A 24,503-nucleotide genomic window follows, 5' to 3' on the forward strand; every position below is an offset into this window, starting at 1 on the left:
GGGGAAGCGAGAGGCCCCTTCAAGTCCCCGCCCCGCGCCACCTGCGCCGCTGGGGTCGTCGGCTTCTGCTGCTTCGGCTGCGGAGCCTCCACGGGCTTCCCCGCCGCTCCCCGCGCAACCCGCCAGCAAGGCTGGAAGCTCCGGCTCCCGCCGTGGTTGTGGGAGTGCCCGAGGGGTCGCCTGGTTTCTGGGACAGGCGGCAGCAGGCGGCTGGGCGTTCTCTGCCCGCGGCGGGCTGCAGCCAGGTTGGTGGGACACGGGGTGGTTGGACACCAGGGAACAGAACAGGCGTGGACCTGAATCGGGGCAGTTGAAGCCGAAGTGCCTAGGAAGGGCGATGTCTTCCCATGGTGGACAACTGCACCACTGCTGACAGAGTTCATGTGTGGGCCTCGCTGCAGCTTGTTACGCAGACTGTGTACGCTCAGAAACGTGTGACAGAGCCTAACCCTTTGCTTCTGTACACTTGCCCCCAAGAAAGTGTGCCAACACAGCCCTGCAATGTGTCTGCAGTAATCTGGAAGTGCTCGTTTCGTAAAAGGAAGAGCTTCCAAGCGTACCTCGTTGGTTTCACAGCCCTGAAGGCCACAAGTGGCTGTAGCATCAAGATTGGTCACTGGTTTACTGCCAAGGCTTTAGAAGCATCCAATGATCCTAGTTACCCTTACTTGAATGAAGATGGATGTAACTCTGTCAGTCCTCTAAACCCTAGTAATTTCCCAACCTGTTTCCAAAGCCTTCAAAACTCCTGGGGAATACCCAATATACACCTGAAACAAGAAGCATAAGGATTGTTTCACATAAACTGAACTTAATCAGTGTTGCTTGTCTTACAGCATTTGTCACATTAAATCTTTCCTTTTAAAATTTACTGAAAGCTGACAAACAGTCTGACAGACTATTGCGTATTTTCGAGCTGTGTTGTAAAGTGACCATAGATGGCACTTAGTCCCATGGGTAACAGTTTTTAGAAATTAAATGTGAAACGGGGAGCTAACCAACTTGCCAACAAAGAGTTGCCCTTCACCATTCTCAAGACTGATCTAAATAACACTCCTATTTGGTTGCTTACTGCACTGATGCATTGGGACCCAATTTAAATACTTAATTTCCTAAATACCAGTAGGCTGCCTTCCCGAGGTCCATGTGACTTCTTTCTCCAATACCTCTCTTTCCATCTCAGGTTCTCAGAAAAGGGAAATTCTCCTGGCCCTATTTCAAGTGTATTTGCTGGTCATTTCACAGGGACCCCAAACCACGGTGTGTCCTACCCTTCCATACTCTTGTGTTATAAAGCCCTCTCTCCAGGAAAACAAACACTTGCAATGTCAACAGCCTCTCTGACACTCTTGGCTGCAGGCAGTTTCATAAGCATAACCAAGAGCTAGTTAAAGACCAGTTGTTAAAGGTGATCATGTTCTTTTATCCCTGCCTGGTGCTGATGGGCAATAGGCACTGTCCAGCATTCCACCTGGGGCATTCTCCATGCTGCAGCCTGCATCACCACCTGCATTACCTCAAAACTTCATAAACTGCACACAGACATTTCAAGTTACAGCATAACACGGTATTTTTTGCAATGGTCAGGTACAGCCTCAGTCTTTGTGTAAATATGTTTTTCACAAGTTTCAACCATTTTTTTTTCCCCCTAAATCTTTGGCTTGGTATATTATTATGAACAAGATTTCAGAAAATACACCAATTATAACTTAATTAGAATCACAGAATGGTTTGCGTTGGAAGGGACCTCAAAGATCACTTAGTTCCAACACCTCTGCCATGGACATGGACACCTCCCAGTAGACTGGGTTGGTCAGAGCCCTGTCCAGCCTGGCCTTGAACACTGCTGGGGATGGGACAGACACAGCTTCTCTGAGCAACTTGTGCCAGTGCCTTACCACCCTCATAGTAAAGAATTTTTTCCTAATATCTAATCTAAATCTCCCTCTGTCAGTTTAAACCCATTCCCCCTTGTCCTGTCGCTACATGCCCTTATAGAAAGTCTCTCTGCAGATTTCCTGTAGGTACCCTTTACACACTGGAAGGCTGCTCTAAGGTCTCCCTCTAGCCTTCTCTTCTCTAGGCTGAACAAATCTAACTATCTCAGGCTGTCTTCATAGGAGAGGTGCTCCAGCCCTTTGTGGCCCTTCTCTGGGTTTGCTCCAACAGCTCCATCTGTCTTACACTTGGGGGCCCCAGAGCTGGATGCAGTACTGCAGGCGAGGTCTCACAAAAGCAGAGTAGAGAGGGAGAATCACCTCCCTCAACCTGCTGGCCATGCTCCTTTTGATGTAGCCCAGAATACATTTGACTTTCTGGTCTGCAAGCATACATTGTCAGGTCAGCCTTAACAGGTTTAAGCCACTCTCATGCATTTTCATTTTTTAAGAAACCATTTCAGTGGTTATGATACTGTGTCAAGGGAGAATCATGGCCATGTTTGTCAACCAACAATCTGACAGATCATACAACTGTAATCATGGCCAGGGTTGAATTACCTCAGAGCTATGTCTGGAAAGGCAGGTATCTGGGGTGAATGATAGTTACGGTGTTTCTTTCAACATTTTAGAATACTTAAACCAATTCATTCCTCAAGTAATTCAGTTCATAGTTCCCATATGTTAGAAATTATTTTTTTTTTATGTCTACTGCTTTATTTATGCTATATGTACGTTTCCCAAGCAAAAGTCTCGTCTCCAAATGTGTTTTAAATCTCTGTACTAAATGACAAAAGGCCAATACAAAGGCCAATATTTAGGTGTCAAGACAATAATAGTTTCAGGTGCTTAGCATGACTGAAACTCAAGTATTTCTCCTGCAGTTACATGACTAAACATCCAGTCTGGAAAATTTTGTACAATGTGGCTCTTGAATCTTTTCATTTCTAGCTGCCTCATTAAGAGACATCATTCACCAATACAACTACCTGTTTAAAATAGTCTAGTTTTTCCATCTGATTGGAAAAGGAGCCACTTTTGGTCAGTGTAGTGCCCCAAAGTAAACCTGTTTGCTGGATGACTCATGAGTTCCCTAAACTGTGGACATGACTGTGAATTATCTCCCTGCTTACATTGTTTCCCTGAAATTGGTTAATGACCATTTTAATGACTTTTCAATGACACCTTGAGGCTAATCATTTTTTTTATTTTTTCTTTTTCCACTTCAAAAAACCCAATACACATCTGTAACTGCTTACACCTGGGTATGTTAGTCAGAACTTCCCTGCTGAGGTGTTTGCTTAGGAACAAGAGCACAATTTATTTGTGCAGCAAGTAAAAAACCGTAAGCTGTCTGCACATCTTATGTGTGCTGATTTAGAAACCATGTAATTTAAATAACTCAAGGTAGTTTTTATCCAGTGATCCTCTTGCCAAACTAATATAAAAGCTGACAAAAGCAGCATCTGAATGTTGATGTATATGGAAAAGGTCCATTCTCACTGGATAGAACTGGGTGTAAATGTGTGTTCACTACCTGGGTTCTCTGTCCCACTTTACTTATGCAGGAGTTATTCATGTGTACCCACAAAAGCAGGGACAACAAAATCCTGAACCTTAAAAAGCTCTATGAATTTCTGTCTTCATTTAAAGAAACAAAACGAAAATGAAGATGCAAGAAATGTAGAACTTCCATACGAAAATAATCCTTACAGCACTGTAAATAGGTAGGTATATTTATATACATGTATGTATACATGCATACATACCTGTAACTTTATCAGTTCAGAAGAAAAAGTTCTGAATGCTTCTAATTCTGTATGTATTGCATTTAAAAGTCATTAGATCATCAGATTATGTCCTGATTTCTACATGGATCTATGAAAATTATTCTGTTGTTCCTGGTAAATCCTGCACAAGAAAACACCTTATTTTACTCAAGCTTGCAGTGCTCAGAAAGGCGCTCATTGTAACTTCTTTGTGTTGTGCTCATCTTGTTGAAAGCAGCCAACTATGTTCTCTTGTCCAATCTAGGAAGAATCTGGAACTGTCTGTGATACACTGATCTCTCCAGCTGGGCATATTCCTTTATGTTCTAATTAGTGTTTTTTTGTTCAACACCGTGTTTGCTTTCTCATGTATTCATGGCCTCACCCCTTCATTCCCCTAGCCAATATTTTATCATTGACATTTTATGGCTTCCACAGCACTGTTGTGAAGAAGTTCTAAAATTAATAAAAGTGCAATAAATTGCTGGGCATAAAGTTTTATAGCCAACAGATATTTTTTATCCACCTTGACAGAAACCTAGATCTCTCTCTCTATCTATATATAGACATATATATATAGCCTACCTATCAAAGATTTCAGACCATTGCTGTCTTTACTCCCATGGTAGCTACCAGGTTTTGCCTACGACAATATGCAATTCTTAGAAAATACATGGTAATTACATTGTCTATAGAAGCCCTAACTACTTGCTATGGAAATAAAAACTCGACCACATATGTATTTGTTCAACGACACTGAAAGTGCCGTCTCTAGGAAGTATACGTAGAGGCGATTAGATTGTACTGTATACTTTTAAGCTGAATTATGTACTCTTGTAAAAACACTCTTCAAAATTATTTAACTTCCCATGCTATAGTCTCAGAAGGTGAAAAAAAAATCTTTAGTGTTATCTTTTCCTGTCACGTGACTAGTGCAAACACACAAAAAAATTCTTATCTTTTTGTTTCTTTTCTGGTACTTTCTAAAACAGCATAACCGGTTTAGTGCCCAGACATTAAAGACTCCACTTGGAAAAGATTGAGGTTATATATTCCACTCTAAATGTTTCCACTATATAACAGGAAAGATTTAGCCATAAGGGTCTTCCAGTGTGTGATGGCTGAGGATTTTGGAGTTTGTTTGAAAAATGAACCCTTCCCTACTGGAGACAGTGGTGCCATCAAATCAGAAGAGCCCTCTACTCTTTGTAGGACTTGGAGAGTACTGCTTGGACTCGGAAACATGTGTAATGGAGCATCTTTAGGCACAGAATAATAAAATTCCTCCATTTAGGTGTACTATCCTAGCACATGTCCTGCAACTTAGCAGCTGTGGTGAACAGTTTGATCTTAACCTGCCAATCATGTCAATAAAATACTTGATGCATGTTTCAAACGTTTTAGGTGTATTTGAGCAATCAATGTACAGGCTACTTGAGAAATAGGTGCCATATAGATTATTCAACTTTGATCTATTTCTTTGATTTAGCACTGCAATTAGGTAGATTTGGTTCAAAGAGAAAGCTCATTGGTTGATGTTTTACACTGATGTGATAATGTTTACACAGATGTGCTTTGAAATCTTGATTATGGTGGATTTTTGGGTCCCACCACATGACAGGCTCCTGTTATCTGAAAGGTAAAATAATATAACATCTATCTGTAACTGCCCTCAGAGCAGGTCCGCCTGTGCGCTCCTCTGAGGTGATTTATCTGATCATTGTATTTAGCGTTAGTTTTTTCAGTTTTAAATCCCTCCACAGTAAATCACTTGCTTTAAAGCAACCTTTTTGTAATTCAGGTGCACACAGGGGCAGTACTGAGGACTGCAATGATGAAAAGGTGTAGCATTACCTGCTTTAAAGCACCTGCCAATTAATTAGCCCTGTACTCTCCATAGCAAATAAAGCTAAGCAGGCAAATCCATTTGATCTCTCAGATTTAGACTGTGACTGAAAAGACCACGGAGCAAGACAGGAGAACTAATCTTTCATGATTCTCTGCAACTTTTTTGTTTAAATGAAATCTTAAACCGCCAAGTGATTCTCTTTTGAACTTTTGAAAGAAAAAACTATGAGAGATCTTTGCATTTTATACTGGCAAGAAACTGCATTGCATATATTGAACGCTAGTTTGAGTCCTAAAATTCATTACATGTTACAGAAAAAAGCAGCAAAGAAGGGAAAGTCAAGCTCTTACTTTTTTTTTAACCATTGCTAATAATGAACACGTGTTCCACCAATGCATTTATGTGCATGAACCATTCTACTCTGGGGATGAAAAAATGCATATGTGCATCTGGAACAGGACAGCAAAGTCCTAAATTGATTCAAACCACTGTAGGAAGACAACAGAGATCTTTCAGTAGATGATGTTATTGCTCATTTGTGATGCTCACAGACCTTGGTTACGGGCCCAATGCAAAACCCCAAAGAAGATGGATTAGGGGAGCCACCTCTCAATCTTTCTTCTCTGTAGGTTTTGAGAATATTTATCCCAAACCACGACATCATGCCCATTTCTGTCTTTAAGACGATGTGTCGATACCCAGGCCCTATAAATCGGTTTCATGTCACATTAACGATAAATTAAATGCGAGGGAGAATTTGCAGAGGGGAAAACACCTTCCCGACTATGCCAATTTCTGTAGAAATTCCCCTCCTTGTAGCTGAAGCGATAAAAGGGAAGGGTAATGCATGTACATTTTATTAGCGTTTTAGAAACAGGGAGTAAAACTGTCAGATCTTTGTGTTTTTCCTTTCATGTGTGTCTGGGCAGGTCTAACCCTCAGGTAACGCCCTTTCTCCTTCTTCCCTCCTGCCTCTCCTTGCACCTGTCCACGTAATGCTCCGGCAGCTCCCGCCCGGGCCCCGTTCCCGCCTGCCCGCCCCCCGCTGCCCGCTCAGCTCCGTTCCTCCGCCTCCCCGATGACTGGCTGCGTTCGGCGGGGCGTGGGGGCTGCTCCCGGAGCTCCCTCCCCGCCGCCGTCTCAGATCAGAGGAAGGTGCGAGGAGAGGGGGAGCCGGTTTACAATTTCAAACGCAGCCTCCCCGCAGAGGGCTTCATTAGCATATGTCAGGGGGACCGCCGTATATATATATATACACACGCGGGGCGTATAAACACCACCGCGCCTCCTGGCTCACTCGACTCGGCTCGGCTCAGCTCAGCACGGCTCGGCCCTGCCGGCTCCCCATGCTTGGGGCCCCGCTGCGCACCCCCACATGCCCTCCGGGAGAGGCCGGCAGCCGCTTTCCGCCGCCGTGCCCTAGCCCGCTCGCCCCGCTCCCCCATGGCTCCCCTGGCCGAGGTGGGGGGCTTCCTGGGCGGCCTGGACGGCCTGGGGCAGCCGGTGGGCGCCCACTTCCTGCTCCCGCCCGCAGGCGAGCGCCCGGCTCTGCTCGGGGACCGCCGAGCCCCGCCAGAGCGGGCAGCCCGTGGCGGCGCGGCAGCGGCAGCGGCGGCAGCAGCGGACCTAGCGCACTTGCAGGGCATCCTGCGGCGGCGGCAGCTGTACTGCCGCACCGGCTTCCACCTGCAGATCCTGCCCGACGGCAGCGTGCGCGGCACCCGCCAGGACCACAGCCTCTTCGGTAGGCGGCTGCGGCACGGCCCCGGTCGCGCTCTGCCTGCGGGCCTGCGCGGGAGCGTGCTCCCGCTCGTGTCCGTGTGTGCGCGCGTGTCCGTGTGTACATGTATCTCCCATGCTAACGGGAAGGCGGTGCGGGACCGGTGGTGCTGGGCAGGGGTACCGGCGGGATAAGCGACATCAAACCTTGGGGCTGCAGCAGGGCAAAGGGGCTGCGCATCCTTTGCCGGGCTCCGCTGCTGCTTGGGTGGCTGTCACTGCGGTCATGCGCCTGCAGGTTTAGTGGGGAGGGTCGAAAGTCCGACCGACTTTTTCTGTGTTCCGTGTCTGTATCGCAGCTGCTTGAGTCTTTGTAGAATAATACAGTTCCTGGGCATCCTGATGCTTAGGCTGGGTTAGGCTGCTTTGGTTTGTAGGGTGGAAAGTTGAAGCAGAGGGGCCTAAAATACCTCCTTGCTCAAATCCGTAACATGCTTCCCAGTCAACTTTCTCCGTCAATAAACCAAAAGCCGGTGAAGGCAACCCCAAAATGTAAATGCTTCCTGTGATATAGGGGTAAATCCTAGGTAGTAGTCGTAGGAACTGGACATCTGAACAAACCTGCCATTGTCAAGTACATGTGAGTTTTTGTGTGTATTGATTTAGCAGTTGTAAAAAGGTGATTAAAGAGTTTCCTATCCTCCTCTCTATAGTCAAAACAATCTGCTGGAATAGCTCTTAATTGCTTTTATAACACATGGGTGTTTTCAGAAGTAAAAGAGCAGTAGTCAAACAGACAGTTCTTCTCAGAAAGAAGATTTCCTACAGCGTGTAAACATGAAATAAATCTTTGCTTTAAAAGGAAAAAAAAAAAGAAAAAAGAAAAAAGCCCCAGATCAAACATTTACTGGGCTTTTTAGAAATGTTCTTCCTTTATGCTACCACTATTCTCGGCAGGTTTGTCTGATGTGGTTGCTTTGTGGGTTGAGTCACCTGCTTATTAGAGTTTGAAAAAGGCTGGCTTAGAAAATTATACCAGAAAGACAAAATACCTCCACCTCTTTTTATGGGACTTTGTCCTTCAGGACCTGGAAGACTGGGATGATTTACGTGCAGCAGAGTTTGTGATGCTTACTCTTTGTAAAGGATTTACTTTCTTTGCTGCTTGGTAATATAAATAAGAAACCTGCAAAGCTCAATTAAAATTCAAAACATTTTAAATTGTCATATAGTCCAGACAGTCCATCTGTGTGAGAGTGAAAAGTGGTCGTAAATGATAAGAGTAACTATAAACACAGCAAATAGACAAATGTCATTATCAAATGCACTACTTAAACCCACTTATCTTAGATTCAGACTTTTGTGGTTTTGGTGCTGCACAGCAGAATCTCAGGTATGATTCTGGAACAACTTCTTTTTGAGGCTTTGTTTACACTGCTAACAACTTCCAAAAAGCCAGTTCACACATTCCCTTTCTTTCATGTTTTGTATGTACTGTAATCTGTGCATATCAATTGGTTAAATATGTCGGTATACCCTTGCCAAATTCAGGCTTCAAATAGTGCCTCATCTCTTGAATACTTTATATTATTAATATATATTACATTTTGGGGCAAATGCATTATTTATATTACTATAACTCAAACATTAGCAAATAAGCAGCATATTTCATGCACATAAAAAGCCTGCACTGAAGACAGCAAGTTGTGTCAGGAGGTGTGGGCCCATATGCTAGATAAGATGTCTGGCAAATACTTTTTTTTTCCTGTGGGTAGATTCTGTTATATAAAATTCCCATCTGTACTTTGATTTCCATTCAAATGATCTGATAATGGGTGTGTTTTTTTTAAGATAACGCTATAGAGAAAGTAAAGTATATGTTCAGGTAATTCAAACCTATCTTCCAATGTTTGAGTAGGCAGTTTAGCAAATAGTGTGTAATCAATATAGACTCCAGCCGCATAGTACTGAAGGCTTTAGTGTCAGCACTGAGTAAAATCCTTGCATATTCAGTGTTAAAAAAAAACCAGGTTCTTAAATGGTGTAGGGTTCTTGTTCCTAGATGCAGCTTCTCAGGTGCTTTCCTGTGCATGTTCAAATGAAATATTTGAAATTTCAGAGAAGCTAAGCCACATTTACTATCACATGTAAATTTATTTTCTACTTATTTTTCACTTATTGTTTTCTACTGTGTTTTGGATGATACATATTTTATGCTTACAGGTTGAACTAAAGCCATCTCATTTTTTCAGGCATCCTTGAATTCATCAGTGTGGCAGTGGGACTGGTCAGTATTAGAGGTGTGGACAGTGGCCTTTATCTTGGAATGAACGAGAAGGGAGAACTTTATGGCTCTGTAAGTGCCACTTTCAAGTCAGCTCATACATGTTGCAGTTTTGATTCACTTCTTAGGACTGTGCAAACCCCTTAAGTAGCCACCCGATGTATCTTAGCTTTCAGAACACTAACATCTTTGCCTGTTCAAATGTATAACACATTTTTAAAGTATACAGTATACCCTTGGATACTAAGTATTTGATGAGAAAAGTTTCTCTGTCCTAGATGAAGAGAACAAAAAAGAAATGCTCCTCTTAAATTATGACAAAACGTAGATAAACCAAGTATTCAAACATCATTTAAGTTGCCTGCTATCTAATTTTCTTTCTATCAATACTGCCAGTGTATCACAGTGCATACTCTATCATCAAAAACATTGAATGCAACTGGAAAAAAGATAAAAGGATATTTAGGGAACAAATAAACAACAATTAGTATGATGCCCTGACTTACTTTATGCATAGCCTAATGCTCCTTTACAAATCAGCGGGTGGTACTTCCAGGTACCAGCTCTTTAACATAATCTTTCAAATGCCAGGCAAAAGTGTACAATACCATATGTCAAAGTTAGGTGCCACTATTGAAAAATTGAAGTGCTGCAAGAGTATTGGCAGCATCTGTAGATCCTGACTGGAATATTTTCATTGAATAATGAAGCATTTGATTGTATCTATTACAACTTCAACATATGACCGTAAAAATGTAATCTTTTATTTTTTTCCAGTACTCTCAGGGAAATAAGTCTTAGACTCTTCTCCTTTCAAGTCTAAAAACATCTTGAGATAAAATACTCTGTCTCTCCAATTCCTTTGTTTGTGGTTTAAAATGTGAGAAGTGATGCATACTACAAAGAGCACATGGAAGTATCTTCCTGATAGGTTCCATTGCATCTGAGTCCTTCCACCAAATCTCATTTTTAGAATGGTAGATGCAACTTTACGTAACAGAGTTCCTGTAGGCCAGGTATTTTAGTTAAATAGTAAATAATGCCTTCTTAGTTGTTGATAACTATTTAATTTGTGTTTAAACTCAAAATTGTATATGTACGGGTCCAGTTTTAAAAATGATTAAGATTAAAGTAGGCTTCCAGACTCGCTGTCAGGTCTACATACTCTTCTGAGGTTTGATGTGTTGACAGTTAAATGAACAGTAAAGCTACATAGAGCCTAAGCCATTTTGTTTATTTTTATCATGTATTTTTTTTATGTGTGTTATGATATCTAGCAACAGCTTGACTTATTTTTCTTTGCTGTTTTTTTTCTGTAGGAGAAACTAACTTCTGAATGCATCTTTAGGGAACAGTTTGAAGAGAACTGGTACAACACTTACTCATCCAATGTGTACAAACATGGAGATTCGGGGCGGCGATACTTTGTAGCACTGAACAAAGATGGTACTCCCAGAGATGGGGCAAGGTCCAAAAGACACCAGAAATTCACTCATTTCTTGCCCCGGCCTGTGGATCCTGAAAGAGTTCCAGAACTGTACAAAGATGTCTTAGGATACAGCTGAGGAGGGAGGCTACTGTGGGGAAACCCCCCACACAATGGATCTGTTGCCCCTACTTTCATGGCAATACCAGCATGAGAAACCTGCAGAGATCTGGGATGATGGATTGGAAGAAGCTACTTTGTGATAGGCAAACATCTATTTTATAACCTTTGGATTTAGGAGACAAGCCTTAAAGCTGGCAGTGGACCATCCTCCTTCAAACCTGCTGAACTGTTTGGTAGCCAGTAACCAGAGGGAAGTTGGAGTGTGACTTTTTAAAAATAAGAAAATCTTGGCAAATTTGTCTGGATTACCTGTAGTCTGTGAATTAGCAGAGGGCTACCTGCATCACACTGATGAGATGACAGCTGGAAGAAATAGAAATAAATGGACTGTAAAATAGTAATAAATCCTGAGAACTGTATATGAAGTCATAGTGTCTCCACTTTAGCAATGGATCTTAGATGTTGATGCATCATAGAGCTGGAACTTTTCTTCAGGATGGACCTATTTATACATCTCCAGATAGCATATATTTATTTTATATATTTATTTATTAAAGAGTTTATTTTTTACTGGGATATGAAGAGAATACAAGCCCCTAACCCCAATGAAAAATCATTTACAGTGCCAATATTTACACTTGAGTAGTATCATGAGGCAGAAATGACATTACATTGCAATGCATCCAAACCCTGAACATTCATATTTCATTGCTTGTCAGTTACAGATAAGGTTATATTTTATGCACATACCATTGCCTTGTGACTGTCCTTATTTTTTAAAAGAATGTTTAATTTTTAAATTTTTTTACCTATGAGAGTGCCTTACAGATCTGTATTGAATTCCAATGCACATTTAAAAAGGGAATTAAAGGTTATTTCACTTTATTTGGTTTACTGTCATTTTTAAATTGAGAGTCACTTAGCACACTATGTGTAACATTTCAAACCTGCAACATTTGTGACATGTATTGCAGTTACCTTGAAAGAAAAAGTGTTAGCTCTTGAAATCTTGATGCAAATCACGGTATGCTTGATTTCTTTTTTTCTTTTTGCCAAATGGTTCCTGCTGTCTTTACTAACAAATAAATGTTCTCTGAATTACTTAAAATTTTAATGTATGATTCTCAACACTATATATTTTTATTATATTCTCTATCAATACATTCAAGGAGAAACAGTATCAGAGTAAGAGGTTTCTGATACTGCTGAATGGAAAGCTTCAGTGAAGGTTGTTTTTCCACTGAATGCAGAGGAGCCAAAGGAGGCTACTTCCTCATCTTAATTCCTCCTTTAAGGAATAATCTCTGTAGAAGATTTTGTATGAGGACTGTCAGGACAAAGGTGAGCTATGTCTCTATGCTAGTTAGTTACAGCTATACAACAGATCACACTAATTTACAGTAACTCAGGGCTGTCAATTATGAAGCACAACCTCATCTACATATTGACTAATGGGGGAGTTTCTGCCCTCTGTAAGAATACTAAGGGTTAATGACAGAACCTATATGATTTAGACCTAAACTTGCTGAAGCTTGCTGTCAGGTGATTACCACCTCCATGGCAAAGGTTCCAGAAAAAGGCCTGCAAGAAAGTCCAGGAGAGGGCAGCAATATTTATAATGTACCAGAGGTGTGCTCGTGTTTCAGGTGCCAACGCTCCCAGTGGGCTCCAACTCATTTTAGCTCAGTTTTGTGGATGTGATTCAAGTACTGCATATGCATCATTTATGTCTAACCAAGATATTGACAAAAAACATTTTCCAGTATATAACACGCTTTCTAGAGCCATTACAATATCTCAACTTCTTTCAATCTATAAAAAGAAGTGGATGAGCATAGATTACTGATGGACTGCAGATAAAATCATTTTGCACTCTGCCAAACAGAAGTTGAATGCAGATACACAAAAAAGTTTCAGCACTCTGTGGCTAGCAAAATGCAATTTAGAAAGGTTAAAGGTTTCATTATAACATTCTGCAAAACAGGCAGTGGAAGTTCTACTATGCACTGAATGCAGTTTAATAAAATACTATTGTAATGCACTTCAGCTTATCATAAAATAATGATTTTATGGATGACACTGAGTCACATTAATAATAGATCAATAACTGAGAACTAAAGTATTTGCTTTAAATAGATTTTTTTTTTTGCTCTGCATGTTAAAACGTAATTTATTCCATGTAAATTGTGTAAAAAACCAGTGGCTGCTGCTCAGGGCATAATTCCATGCATTTCTGGCAAACGCAGTGTTTAAGTCATACCAAAAATAGAATCATCTTTCTTTGGATTAGCAGTTTACTGTTAATCCAAGTACCTCAAAAGTACTTTGAAGATGGCAAAGGCTGTAATCCTTGTTATTATTGTTATTATGCATCTTTCTTTCACAGATATGACACAGTCCAGAACAGTAACCTGGGATAAGTGGTGAATAATCAGCTGAAACTTCTGCATCCAAACACCTAGCCAACATTCAGATGAAGAAAGCAATATGTACTTTTCATTTGTTGCCCCATTCCCATTTTAGATATATGCCAATAATCCTTGAACAAAATGTAATGGAGCAGGTATGGTGGTGATGAATGACTGTATAAAACCTCCAGAGCATTAAAAATCTGTCACAGCCTCCTTTTTTAGTTCTCATGTACTGCCATTGAAGAAAGATACTGCATTTTCCTATTTCATTTTGCTTGCAGCATTTCTTTATTCTCTGTTACGTTCTGTCCATCATGATCTTCAGGTGCAGTTAATGTTTTTCTAGTTTGAAAATGGCAGATGCAAAAGTAACACCTCAAAATAGCTCTTTTCAGATGTCGTTAGACTAATAACTTCAGTTGTCAATGGTTGTTTTTATTTGTGTGGTTTCAGAACCCCAACTGGATAAAAGGGGAAGGATTGGTTTTGTTTAACCAGGAGAATTAATGATCAAGTTTACCGCTCTACATTTTGCGTAGCCCTATCAATCTGAAAGCTGTGGGGCTGCTGTCATACAAAGGGGTTCAGAGGAAATCTCTGAAGGCAGAGAAAATGTCAGTGGCTGCTGTTTTTTTGTCTTTCCTTTTTTGAAGGGAAGGAGAACCATTCAAGGTAGTTATGGATTTTGTATAGAAGGTGCAGCCCCACTTTCTGCTTCTCACTGATTCTCCTAGTAGCTGTAAAACTTGTCCCTTTGATCTCTGAGCTGGCTGGAAATTGAGTTTTCTATGCCAGTTCTATATTTCTTCACATGCTTTGTTTTCTGCTGCTTTCTTTTCCAAGTTGTGTCAGAAATAATATACTGGCCATGCAGGAGATTTTCTGAAACCCAGGGGTAACCTTGACTTCTGAGCATATTTGAAGTAAAATTGTTACTTTTATTAATCTTTGTGCTCTTGGTCAGAATGCAGATGGTAGTATTTTTAACAGTCTTTTGTGGAAGTCTTCCAGCTGTAAGAGTTATAAGATATAGGAGAACCCAAATGCCTCTGGAAATGGGTATTTTTTATTAGGCAAGCTGATATAATCAGAAAAAGAGAGAGTAGTCAACAGGCACACAGTCCGTCCTTTGGTCTGAACCATTTGTGTGTGCATGGAGCAGTTTGGCCCTGTCTGTGTCTTCAGGTTTTCTGTCATAAGCTTATTGATGTTATCCTCATGCTCAGGTGTGGCAGCCCAGCTTCACTGATTCTATCTGAAACTTCAAATAGCTGATATGGCCATGCACTCTGGTAGCGCTCCAGGGTTGTGCAGAATTTAACTTCTGATATCTGAGAGTCATTTAGCAAGTACATTTTAATATCAGCTTCAATTTCCAGCTGTTTTAATTTGTTAACTCTTTTTCATAGCCAACCAATCATGCTTTAGTAGCTTTGTGAAGTTTTACTTAAACAGAGGTCTTTACCAGCAGCAGTATGGGCTATGGGTGTGATTATTATTATTTGTTTTTTCAGTTTATGTAATCATATTAGTACCGTTGTACCATGGCTCTAGTTATACCATTGCAAACCATTACGTTTACCGTGCTCCTTTTTTTTTTTGTACAGCAAAGAACTAAACAGAGCTCAGCCAGTTTTATACGCCATAAATGCATCTTCACTATTGCTTTAATGTACTGGACCAAGCCTGTGTCATAAATACTGAGAGCACTGTGGTTAAGATGCTTAAGTTTTGTTCCATACTGCATGGAGATGCTATCAGCAAGGAGGCCTTTTTGGAAATCTCTGCATTTGATCCTTTTGCTTTTCATGAGAGAAAAAACTATTAACTTCATTGCTATTAAAGTTGCTGCAGTTATTTGGTGGGGTTTTGGGTAGTGCAACCATTTGAAGATTGAAGTTATAGGAACATAACTATGGCTGCATGAGATCAGACCACACCACATCTCTGCTGCATGGGGAAGAGAGTAGAAATAAAGTTTATATTCTGGGCATTCACAGTAGAATCCTGACTAAGATTAGGACCTGGCTAGGATTAGTCAATTCTCCTCTGGGTCATTTCCTTTTACGAGGCAGAAAAGAGAAGTAAACGTTTTACAACATTGAAGAACATGATGGTGGAGTTCTACACTTCCTGGATGTCTGCATCAACCTGTGCTTTATCAGACATTTCTCTCAAAACACTTTCCTTTGCTGTGGTGTATTCAGCTGCTGTGGTGAAATTGTTGCTGTTCGTTTACTTAGTGTATGTCTGACATACTTAGTGTCATGTATACGTGTTCTTGTCTCAGTACAAGGCAATAAATAAATTTCTCTATGGTAGAGAGAAAAAGAGAACATTCTGAAGTTATTCTATCAAAATGTTAATCAGGAAAGTTTGGTTTATGGTGCTAATTGCAGCTAAGTTTTTGATACAAAGTTTGCAGCACTTCACAGTGCTGCACTATCGTGCTGTTAAGAACCCTTAACAGTCTGAGATTCGTGGGCATAAAACCAGAAAGGTGTAAAAGGTTCTCAGGTGGAACATACTTAACCATGACATCTTTATGAATAAGATGTGTGCAAATAGGGTGAAAAAAAACCTAAACAGGGAAGAGGTCAAACAGTTACTTCTATTACCAGTTGGAGAGAGATTAAGTTTCAAACAGAAATTGGTTGGCAGCTTGCCAAAATAACTGTTTCATCTGCAACATGATCAGACACTAGAACCATTCTGGAAGTTCAGGAAAAAGAGAAATTACTGAATTAACACGGTGGTGACAGTAGCACTCTGTATTTCAAACACATCCAAAATGGTTTTGGTGTTCTTTTATCATAGAAAATCTCTAGTAATTGCAATTCACAGGGAAAGGAGTAAGAGTTTTAGAAAGGTGGTCTACTGAAAGTGAGTCTTTCTGTGATAAAGTCCTGGTTTATATATTTTCTCTAATTATACGAAAACTTAATCATGCTTTATTCACACTTAAAATATCACAAACCACTGCCATGGATATCTTCAAATATTGAGTGTTACTTGATTTATGAATAGAGCTCAAGTTAAATCACATTTGTCTCCCAAATATCATTTTTTATATATATACTAGCATATATTCATGGAAAATGCTTCTAAAATTACAAGCATTTCCTTTGTTCCTGGCAGTAATAGTCTCAGGGAACATATCTTTTTTTTTTATTATTTATGTGAGATCTACCATCCATCTCTAATTGCAGTGGCTGTAAGGTGCCAGAGACACGAACATGGGGCTTATGGTGGCTAGATTTGGGTTAGGGTGGTTTCATCTGTACATGATTGAGAGTATCAGAAGGAGGTGATAGGCTTATACCTATGATAGTGCTTAGACCTATGAGTTTTAGCAGTTAACCCTTGTTGTGCTGAAACTTCTAGGTAGGAGCATAAAGTAATATTAGCTACCAAGTCATGAATATCCTTATAATGCTAATTCTATGTCTCCTATTTTGCTTGAGCCAGAAGAATATAATTTCTTTTTCTAGTAGAAATATGGGTGGAAGCCAGTTGGCTGGAACTTGGCATGAACGTGATGGAGGTGAAATGGTAGGAAGGGGAATATTCTCAGGACTTTTGCAAGCTCCAAGATGATTTTCACAGTAAGTAAGTGTTCTTTACTGGAGATCCTGCTGATCAGGTGGCTTATCAAGTTTTGAACTTCAGTCAGAAACTCTTTTCCTTTTCAGCTGAACAAAGACTGTGTCTTCATCTCTTAGATTTAGCATCACTTTGGCCATCTACTTTTTCTGAAAAGTAGCATAATCCAATGACAGCATGAAAAGTCAGAATTGCATTATGCTTTTTGTTCTGCCTTTTCTTCCAGCTATTCAAACTTGGGACTATCTATTAAAGTCTTTAAATCTTAATTTAATCACCTATAAGGGGACAGTATTTCTAATAAATCATAAGCTAAACAATCACAGAAAAGTCTTATAACACACGTGACTGTGCAAATTTTCAGGAGATTTAACTTGCTGCAGAATGGGCCTATTGGTCTGTACATTTGGTAACTTTTAACACAAAGATACAGATGCCTGCTTGTAGGCTACTCTATTCCAGATATGATTTATAACAGGGTTTGATTTTTAAAATGTCAGATGGTAGCTTTTCCTGTTCAGGAAACTCCTTGTCATGGTTCTACAAAGCTATACTATGTTGCTGGCCCTCCAGTCAAACTTTGAGATCTGCAGCTCTTAACATAGATCAGAGGCTTCTCTCTTTTTATTTTTTACAGAAACCACTTTAGCTACCCCCTATAATTTACTGTAGGGATCTGGATACCTGTTTTTTTCTTACTAATCTTTTTCCAGCTAATCCAAAAGCATACCTGCTCTTGCTACAGTCTTATTCCTCTTTGAATAAACTGGCAGTAGATTTTTGCTGTGAGAAAATTGCTTTGTCCAAACTTTCCGTAGTGAGTTAGAATTCAGTACTTAACAGTCACCAAATGGGCTTAATTCTATGCTATAATCTTTATGTATAAACTAGAAACTGACAAACACTAGACCCTAAGCCTGTGTGTGGCATAGTATCTAGTCACTCACACTTCATCTTTTAGGTCATGGTGTCATCCGTACACATTCCAAAATCATAAAGTCTCTTGGGGTGAGTTTCGTGCTTTCTGATTGCTGAGCATTGTAAGGTGCAGGGTGAAATTGTCTGATGTGACCAGAAATATCTCAGGTTTATATTCAAGTACCATTGCAGTTGCCATATTGCATTTGATTTATTACTACAAATTGGGCCCAAGATACCTGCATTTCTGTAGTGGTTCTGTTTTTTTGGCTTATAACCTCAGTTAACTCCTCAAGTTTACTGTAATGAAGTGATAAATTCTTTTATCTAGGAATGTGTCTGCTAATTTTAACTATGTAAAGTGTTCTTCATTCTGATGATGGTGCTAGGCAAACAACTGCAATAAGTAAAATGTAGATGTTTCTGTAGGTTTTATTCAGGGCACATACCCTCTGAAAAGCTCAAGTCATCTAATTCTAGGTTATTAGCAGAGTTTGCCTTAAGACATTCTATCTGCTTTGTTGATGTTTTTCATATGGTGAATCTGTATTTTCTTAATGCTCTTACCTCCTCCCTTCTTTAGGTTACTCTTTAGGATGGATTTCCTATCCCTGCTCATCTCTGAGAACAGACCACTTGCAGCTCCTCAGCACTCCTTCAAATACTGTTGCAAGAGAGATAAAGTAAGGTATAATCTCATAACCAGGTATTGCATATGCTTTTTTGATACTTTTTTCCTTGTTGATTTGGGGAATTAGGCAGTGTATGCAGGGTCAAAACTCAAATCTATCTGGGCAGTGCAGTATACTAGCCCTTGCTACTTTTATGTATTTAGGCAGTCCCTTGAAAGCATTTTAAATGAAAAGGTGACAGATAATGAATGACATATAGCACTCTCATATGTTTTCATATTAAAAAAAAGGTACTATTGTTTCAAAACAGAAAACTCTTTTATCTCATGAAGAAACTTCAATAGTTCTATGAAAGATTTGGTTGCTTAAAAAGTTGGTGAGTGTGCCCGTATGCTTTCACATGATTCCTTTATGATGCTGGCCAGCAATGATGAAATTAGCATGTTTTGATCTATATACAAGTTGTTCATAAAGTACTTGAAAGGAGTAGTTAGGAAAATCCAAGTGCTGAAACATTTAAGATACACTTTCTGGTCTCACTTTTGTGTGATTGTCAGCCAGGGACTATCATGATCAAGGTAGCTTGCCAATTGCCTGCCACAGATAGAATATTTATTGCTGCAGTGGGGATTTCCTATCAGAGATCTAAAGACAGACTTTTATACATTGTTTCTCCTAGGTAACCTATTCAAATCAGCAGAAGAGATCTGATAGTAAAGGAAAAATAATCAAAAGATGTATTTTTGATCTTTGAGTGTTTTTGAACTTCATTTTTTTTTGTTCAGGTTTTCCTTCACATAGCTGAAAAAAAAGCAAAGGAAATTGGCTGGTGTTCTGCTTTTCTATATAGAATTCATAAATGTGTAATGATACTAAAATTAATGTATTTTGCTGCTGACTTATAAGGTATAACAACATTTATTTTTCCTGTTACCGGAAAGTAAATATATACAGCATAGCAGGAAATTAATCTCTTTAAGGTCATTAGAAATATAGGGTAATACTAAGCTAATTAAATCATAATTGGCTAACATCTCTGCTTCCCTTTATCGCATTAGAAAGGCAGAATTAGAAAGTGGTCCAAAGCACTGAGAATGGCAGGATGGGGTTAATGTATTATGAACAATTCTCAGTCCCAAGTCCCTGACTGTTTGCATGAACTATGCTCTCCATGAAGCTGATTCCCTCCAAAAGTTGATCTGTCAGTCATCAATTCTACATACATATCCTCTTACCTCCCTTCACAAGCCACATTCAGGTTCATGAGGAAATGAAGTTTTCATAATTACCCTCTCATTTTTTAGAATCTATAGCCTGAATTCCTTGATCGCCCCTTATCTCCTGTTTAATTGGAGGGAGCTGGACCTTTCTGATGAAGGCTCTGCCACAGATGCTTTACTGTTTAGTGTTTACTGTGAGAGACAACTCTGGGTTTTGTAAAGCTGGCCCTAGCTTTACGAAGAGGCATCTCTTACTGCTCTCAAGGAAAGCAATGCCTCGCTTCCTGGAACGTGCCAAATCCCTCACCCAGTGTGGGTACCTTAGCCTGCAGCAGTAACACCAGTGTGTTTCTGTGCGAAGAGATGAAGCTGATATGGGTAAAAGAGCAAGGTTAGGAAATGCAAATGAGTGCCTGATGCAAGCAGTGCACTGAGGGATATGAATAGCAGCAAAGGTGTGTATGCAGAGAGGGAAGACAACGGCAGTCTTAGATCAAACCGCTTTGCTAGCATTTAGCCCTTGGTTATATAGGTGGGAAGCAGGATCAGAAAATGTTCTGATGCAAATCTCATTGGCTGTCTATCCTTAAAAGGCAGAAAAACTTTTTTCTTTTAAAAACATTCTGTACCATTACACACCACTTTCCTTTTTGTCTGAATTGTGGTGCCTGAGGCCTTTTGAAGTACAAGTTTTCATATCCCTCAGCATTCTGTATTTTATTTGCCAGCTAAATAGTCAAACAAGGGTGATTACTGGCAACCATAGTGGTGTTTTTCACACATTCTACAAACTGAATGGGAAGCATGAGTTTGTTTGATAGCGAATGCTGATCAAACTATAATTTTATGATAACATTTTTTTTTTGGCACCAATGACTGATGATACAGAATTCTAAAGACTTTGGCCTATCTATTCTGTCCTGGTCTGACACATTCACTTATAGATAAAACATTCTAATAGAGTTACATGCTCATATTCACTTCTGTAGTTTTTCATATACATGATTTACATTTAAAATTTCCTAAATCCCCAGATGGCTCTGTAGAACATTTATGTTTTTCTAGTATTAAAAAAAAAGAAATTATGTTCCAACGAATTATTTTTTAAATTTGAAACATTAATATATTAGTAAACATGAATGTGAGAATGTTATGTTTCAAATCTGAGTTAGTATCTGATCGTGTCCAATGAGAAGACAAGTTTTGCCAGAAGGTATTTCAACATGAAGGCATGATAGGACACATACTGCAGAGCCATTAGCAAGTGCTTCAGCTTCACTGGGAGCTCTAGCCAACTATAATGCATCTTAATGAAATTATAAAACATGATCTGCAATATCTTTTTGCTATACTACAGACAATAACAATAACTATTCTTAATAATAATAATAATGTTCATCATCATCGTCATCATCCTCATCATCATCATCCTGGATTTAATTTTTAAAGACCTCAGTTTAAAAGTTATATTTCTGCTTGTTATATTAAAGCTACCATGGAAAAAAAAAACAATAATTCATAACCACGTAGATGGGAAAAAACAGAAAAAGATTGGAAACCATTTTTTTCATATATCATCACTACTAAGATAATTAATTTCTTCTGTTTGTGTTCTTTCCTTCTATTTTTAATAGACTTGTGCCATCTCATCACATTATGTGTAGTCTTCCTTCTCCCAAGGACCCAATGACAATGTCAGTTTTCTGCTATTCTATTTCGTGGTACTGAGTAACTTGCTAATGAAGTGAAGCAAAAATTAAATTAAGAGAATCTTATATTCTTAATGAAGTTTGAAAAGAAAAGTAGGGGGCAAATAATCATGACATTTTAAATAAAGCAAAAATGAAGACACTCCCAAAGAGGCATTTCTATCAGAGACACAAGTTTGTGACCAAATCTATGCTATATTTATTCTGGTGTAAACAGAAGGAATTAAAGAATCATTTCACACAGACAGGAAAAAACAATCAACTCTGATAGGGTGCAGGAATAACAACCAGCCTCAGATAGGTCTTTGCCAGACATTTGCTGTAATTCTGTACTCTCAGAACTTCACTTATCACAGAAATGCTTTCCTAGCCTTCAGGGAAAATGCCAGCAAAGGACATGGCATTTTACTAGCATGCCTTTCCAGAGGAATAGATGGAATTTTAAAGAACCAGAGATTCTTAAAATGCTTGTCACATCAGATGTTATTTGAAAAATAGAAATCCCTCAAGGAATATCGTGAGGCAAAACCAGTCCACTTCAGCATACTGCCTGAGACTCCTGTTCATGGAAGGACAGTACAACATTAAGGAGGGTGCCTTCTCTTATCAGGCACCTGCAGTACTAGCTCTGTAACCTTGAGAAGGACAATCAGAAGAAACAGTACACCAGTAAGCTTGTTGGCAGCATGTATATTGCAAAGAGGGAGAAATGTAAACTGCATTTTTTAACAGGGAATTATTTTTTTTCCCAGTAAAAGTTCTGCTGCTATCAGAACGGCTGCTGATAAAGAAATGCTGAGGAAGAACTAGTGTAGTTCTTTACTGTAATATTCCTCCAGCAAGATTGAAACACTACTGATTTGCAAAAAGTACAGAAGTATAGATTTGCATGGATGGAGTGATTCAAAATGCAAAAAACACTTTATAGGTGGAAATTGTGTTTGTATGTTTCAAAGGCGGAATTCATTCCCAGCGGGAAAAGAAAGGATGTCACCTGAAACATGTGGCAATTGAGAACAGTCTGAAGCATGTACATAGCATTAATTATTCTTAATAGTTTTTTTCCTTATGAACAGTGGTACCAGGTTGGACCAGAAGGTCTGTCAGCCACTCTCATGTCCTATCTAATGGTCAAGGCCAGAGGTGAATATATGTCCAGGACAAACATACAGTGTTATTTCCCTAGCACCCTTTTACCCTCCAACTCCTTGGAACAGAGGATTTTCTTGAATCAGAGGCAATGCCTTTGTATTCAAATGTTTGTGTTTACATGTCCTTTGTCTTCCACAAATTTGTCTAAACTTCTCTAAGCTTATGAAAACTTTAGCACTTACGTGACTTGCACTATGTAATTATACATTCAATACAGAAATTTGCCTTTTATCTTTCTTTCTCCCTTTCTCTATTTGACTCATACCTTATATGGGTACCTTTGAATATCCTTATTCCCAATTTATTTTTATTCTTTTTGTTGTTGATGAAACTGTCTACTAAATTCATGATATAGGTATATGGTTTTTGGTTTGTGCTCTAAGAATAAATTCATGTAAAGTAAGCCCTATCATTTTTCTTGACTGTTTTTTCCTGGACTGCTCCTGAGAACTGAGATGAGTTCTGTTTTCATGGAACTACCTGCTGTAACACTAGATCCTTTTTCTGAGTCTCAGTAGCTAGTTCAGAGACCACTACTGTGTAAGATAGCTTTTTCCATTGAATTTCATATGTCATTTCAATTACCTGGTCACTAGGTAAAAAATACCCTTCTGCAGCTCTTTGCAAATGTTTTTTGTATTTAATAACTTTTTTCCATGCAAAATAAAGTTACTCAGTTAACTATAATGGAGGGCTAGCTTTCATCATATCAGGAAAATACTTTTTTTTCACCAATTCAAAATAAACCAGCATGTTCAAGGGAAGCTGTCTGTGTCTTCAGTACTATGAATTATCATGTATGAAGCTTTCAAGGTCCGAGGAATGTATCCTAGCATGCTGGGAATAACTTGTAAATAATAAGTTGTAGCCTAGAGCTTTTTATTAGTGTGAGAACTATTAAGTGATTGAATTTCAAGACAAGATTCTCATTCAGAACCGGCAAGTTACTGTTGGCCAGTCCTGAAAACCCATTGCAGCACTGGCCACATTGCTAAACTTAAAATTGCAAACAAAGAAGTATATGAAACTTAACTAGGTATTTTGAACAGATTTAATTTACTTCGCTATCGGTCATACCAACTATTTAATACTTCTTCCTCCTTGCTAGATATATCAAGAGATGAAAGGAGCATAAAGGAATTAGGAAAGAAAAAGAAGTCCTGAGATGTGCTTTCAGTTCTAGAAAAATAGGGGTTTCTGAAAATTAAGATACCAAGTCTACACTACAGTGCAGCACAAACCCCTTTAGTGTAGGAAATAGGCAGCATAGGTATCTATGATACAAGAGGAATAATTCCTTGATGATCCTTGGCATTCTAAAGACTCTTTCTACTAGGGAAAACATATTGAAGTAGTTCCAAACTTTCATCTGGAGCTAGCTTGCTTCTCAGCTGGCCTAAAGGTCAAAAAGTTACAAAGAATGTTTAAAACCATCCTTCCTCTCAACAAATTGATTTCTGCAACACAAATTTCTTGACTAGGCCCTATGATTTGAAGATGACAGTAAATAATATCTTATTCATTAAAAGTTATAACTTTTTTTGGCAAGAAGAATAATATCTTGATTCAGTTATCAACACTCAGCATTTAAACTTAAGATACACTTCCAGATGTTAGATTGTAACTTTCCAAAATGTAAAACTAAATTTGCCTGTAGAAGAAGACTGGATTTATCACTTAACATAAAATCAGCTGCTTTTTTTTTGGTGAATATGAAATAAATATGTATAAAAGAATAAAACATTTCTTTT

The 24,503-nt window shown here is 39.2% G+C and overlaps 2 protein-coding genes across 2 annotated transcripts in view; one reads left to right on the forward strand and one right to left on the reverse strand.

Moving 5' to 3' along the window:
- The window catches only part of MICU3 (mitochondrial calcium uptake family member 3), a 53,885-nt gene extending 53,494 nt beyond the window's left edge, over nucleotides 1-391 (reverse strand). The window contains exon 1 of the mRNA XM_062639790.1: nucleotides 297-391. Within this exon, the coding sequence (XP_062495774.1) occupies nucleotides 297-383 (87 nt within the window). The 5' untranslated portion in view covers nucleotides 384-391. The remainder of the gene's footprint in view (nucleotides 1-296) is intronic.
- A 6,180-nt stretch (nucleotides 392-6,571) lies between these two features.
- On the forward strand, nucleotides 6,572-11,992 carry FGF20 (fibroblast growth factor 20). Its single transcript, XM_062628715.1, has 3 exons — nucleotides 6,572-7,299; nucleotides 9,527-9,630; nucleotides 10,878-11,992. Exons 1-3 carry the CDS (start codon nucleotides 6,999-7,001, stop codon nucleotides 11,121-11,123), a joined length of 651 nt encoding a protein of 216 aa, XP_062484699.1. The 5' UTR covers nucleotides 6,572-6,998; the 3' UTR covers nucleotides 11,124-11,992.
- The last annotated feature ends 12,511 nt before the right edge of the window (nucleotides 11,993-24,503 follow it).

Source organism: Pezoporus occidentalis, unplaced genomic scaffold, assembly GCF_034315485.1.
Source record: "Pezoporus occidentalis ecotype Australia unplaced genomic scaffold, CSIRO_AGI_Poc_V1 ctg1, whole genome shotgun sequence".
Lineage (NCBI taxonomy): Eukaryota > Metazoa > Chordata > Aves > Psittaciformes > Psittacidae > Pezoporus > Pezoporus occidentalis.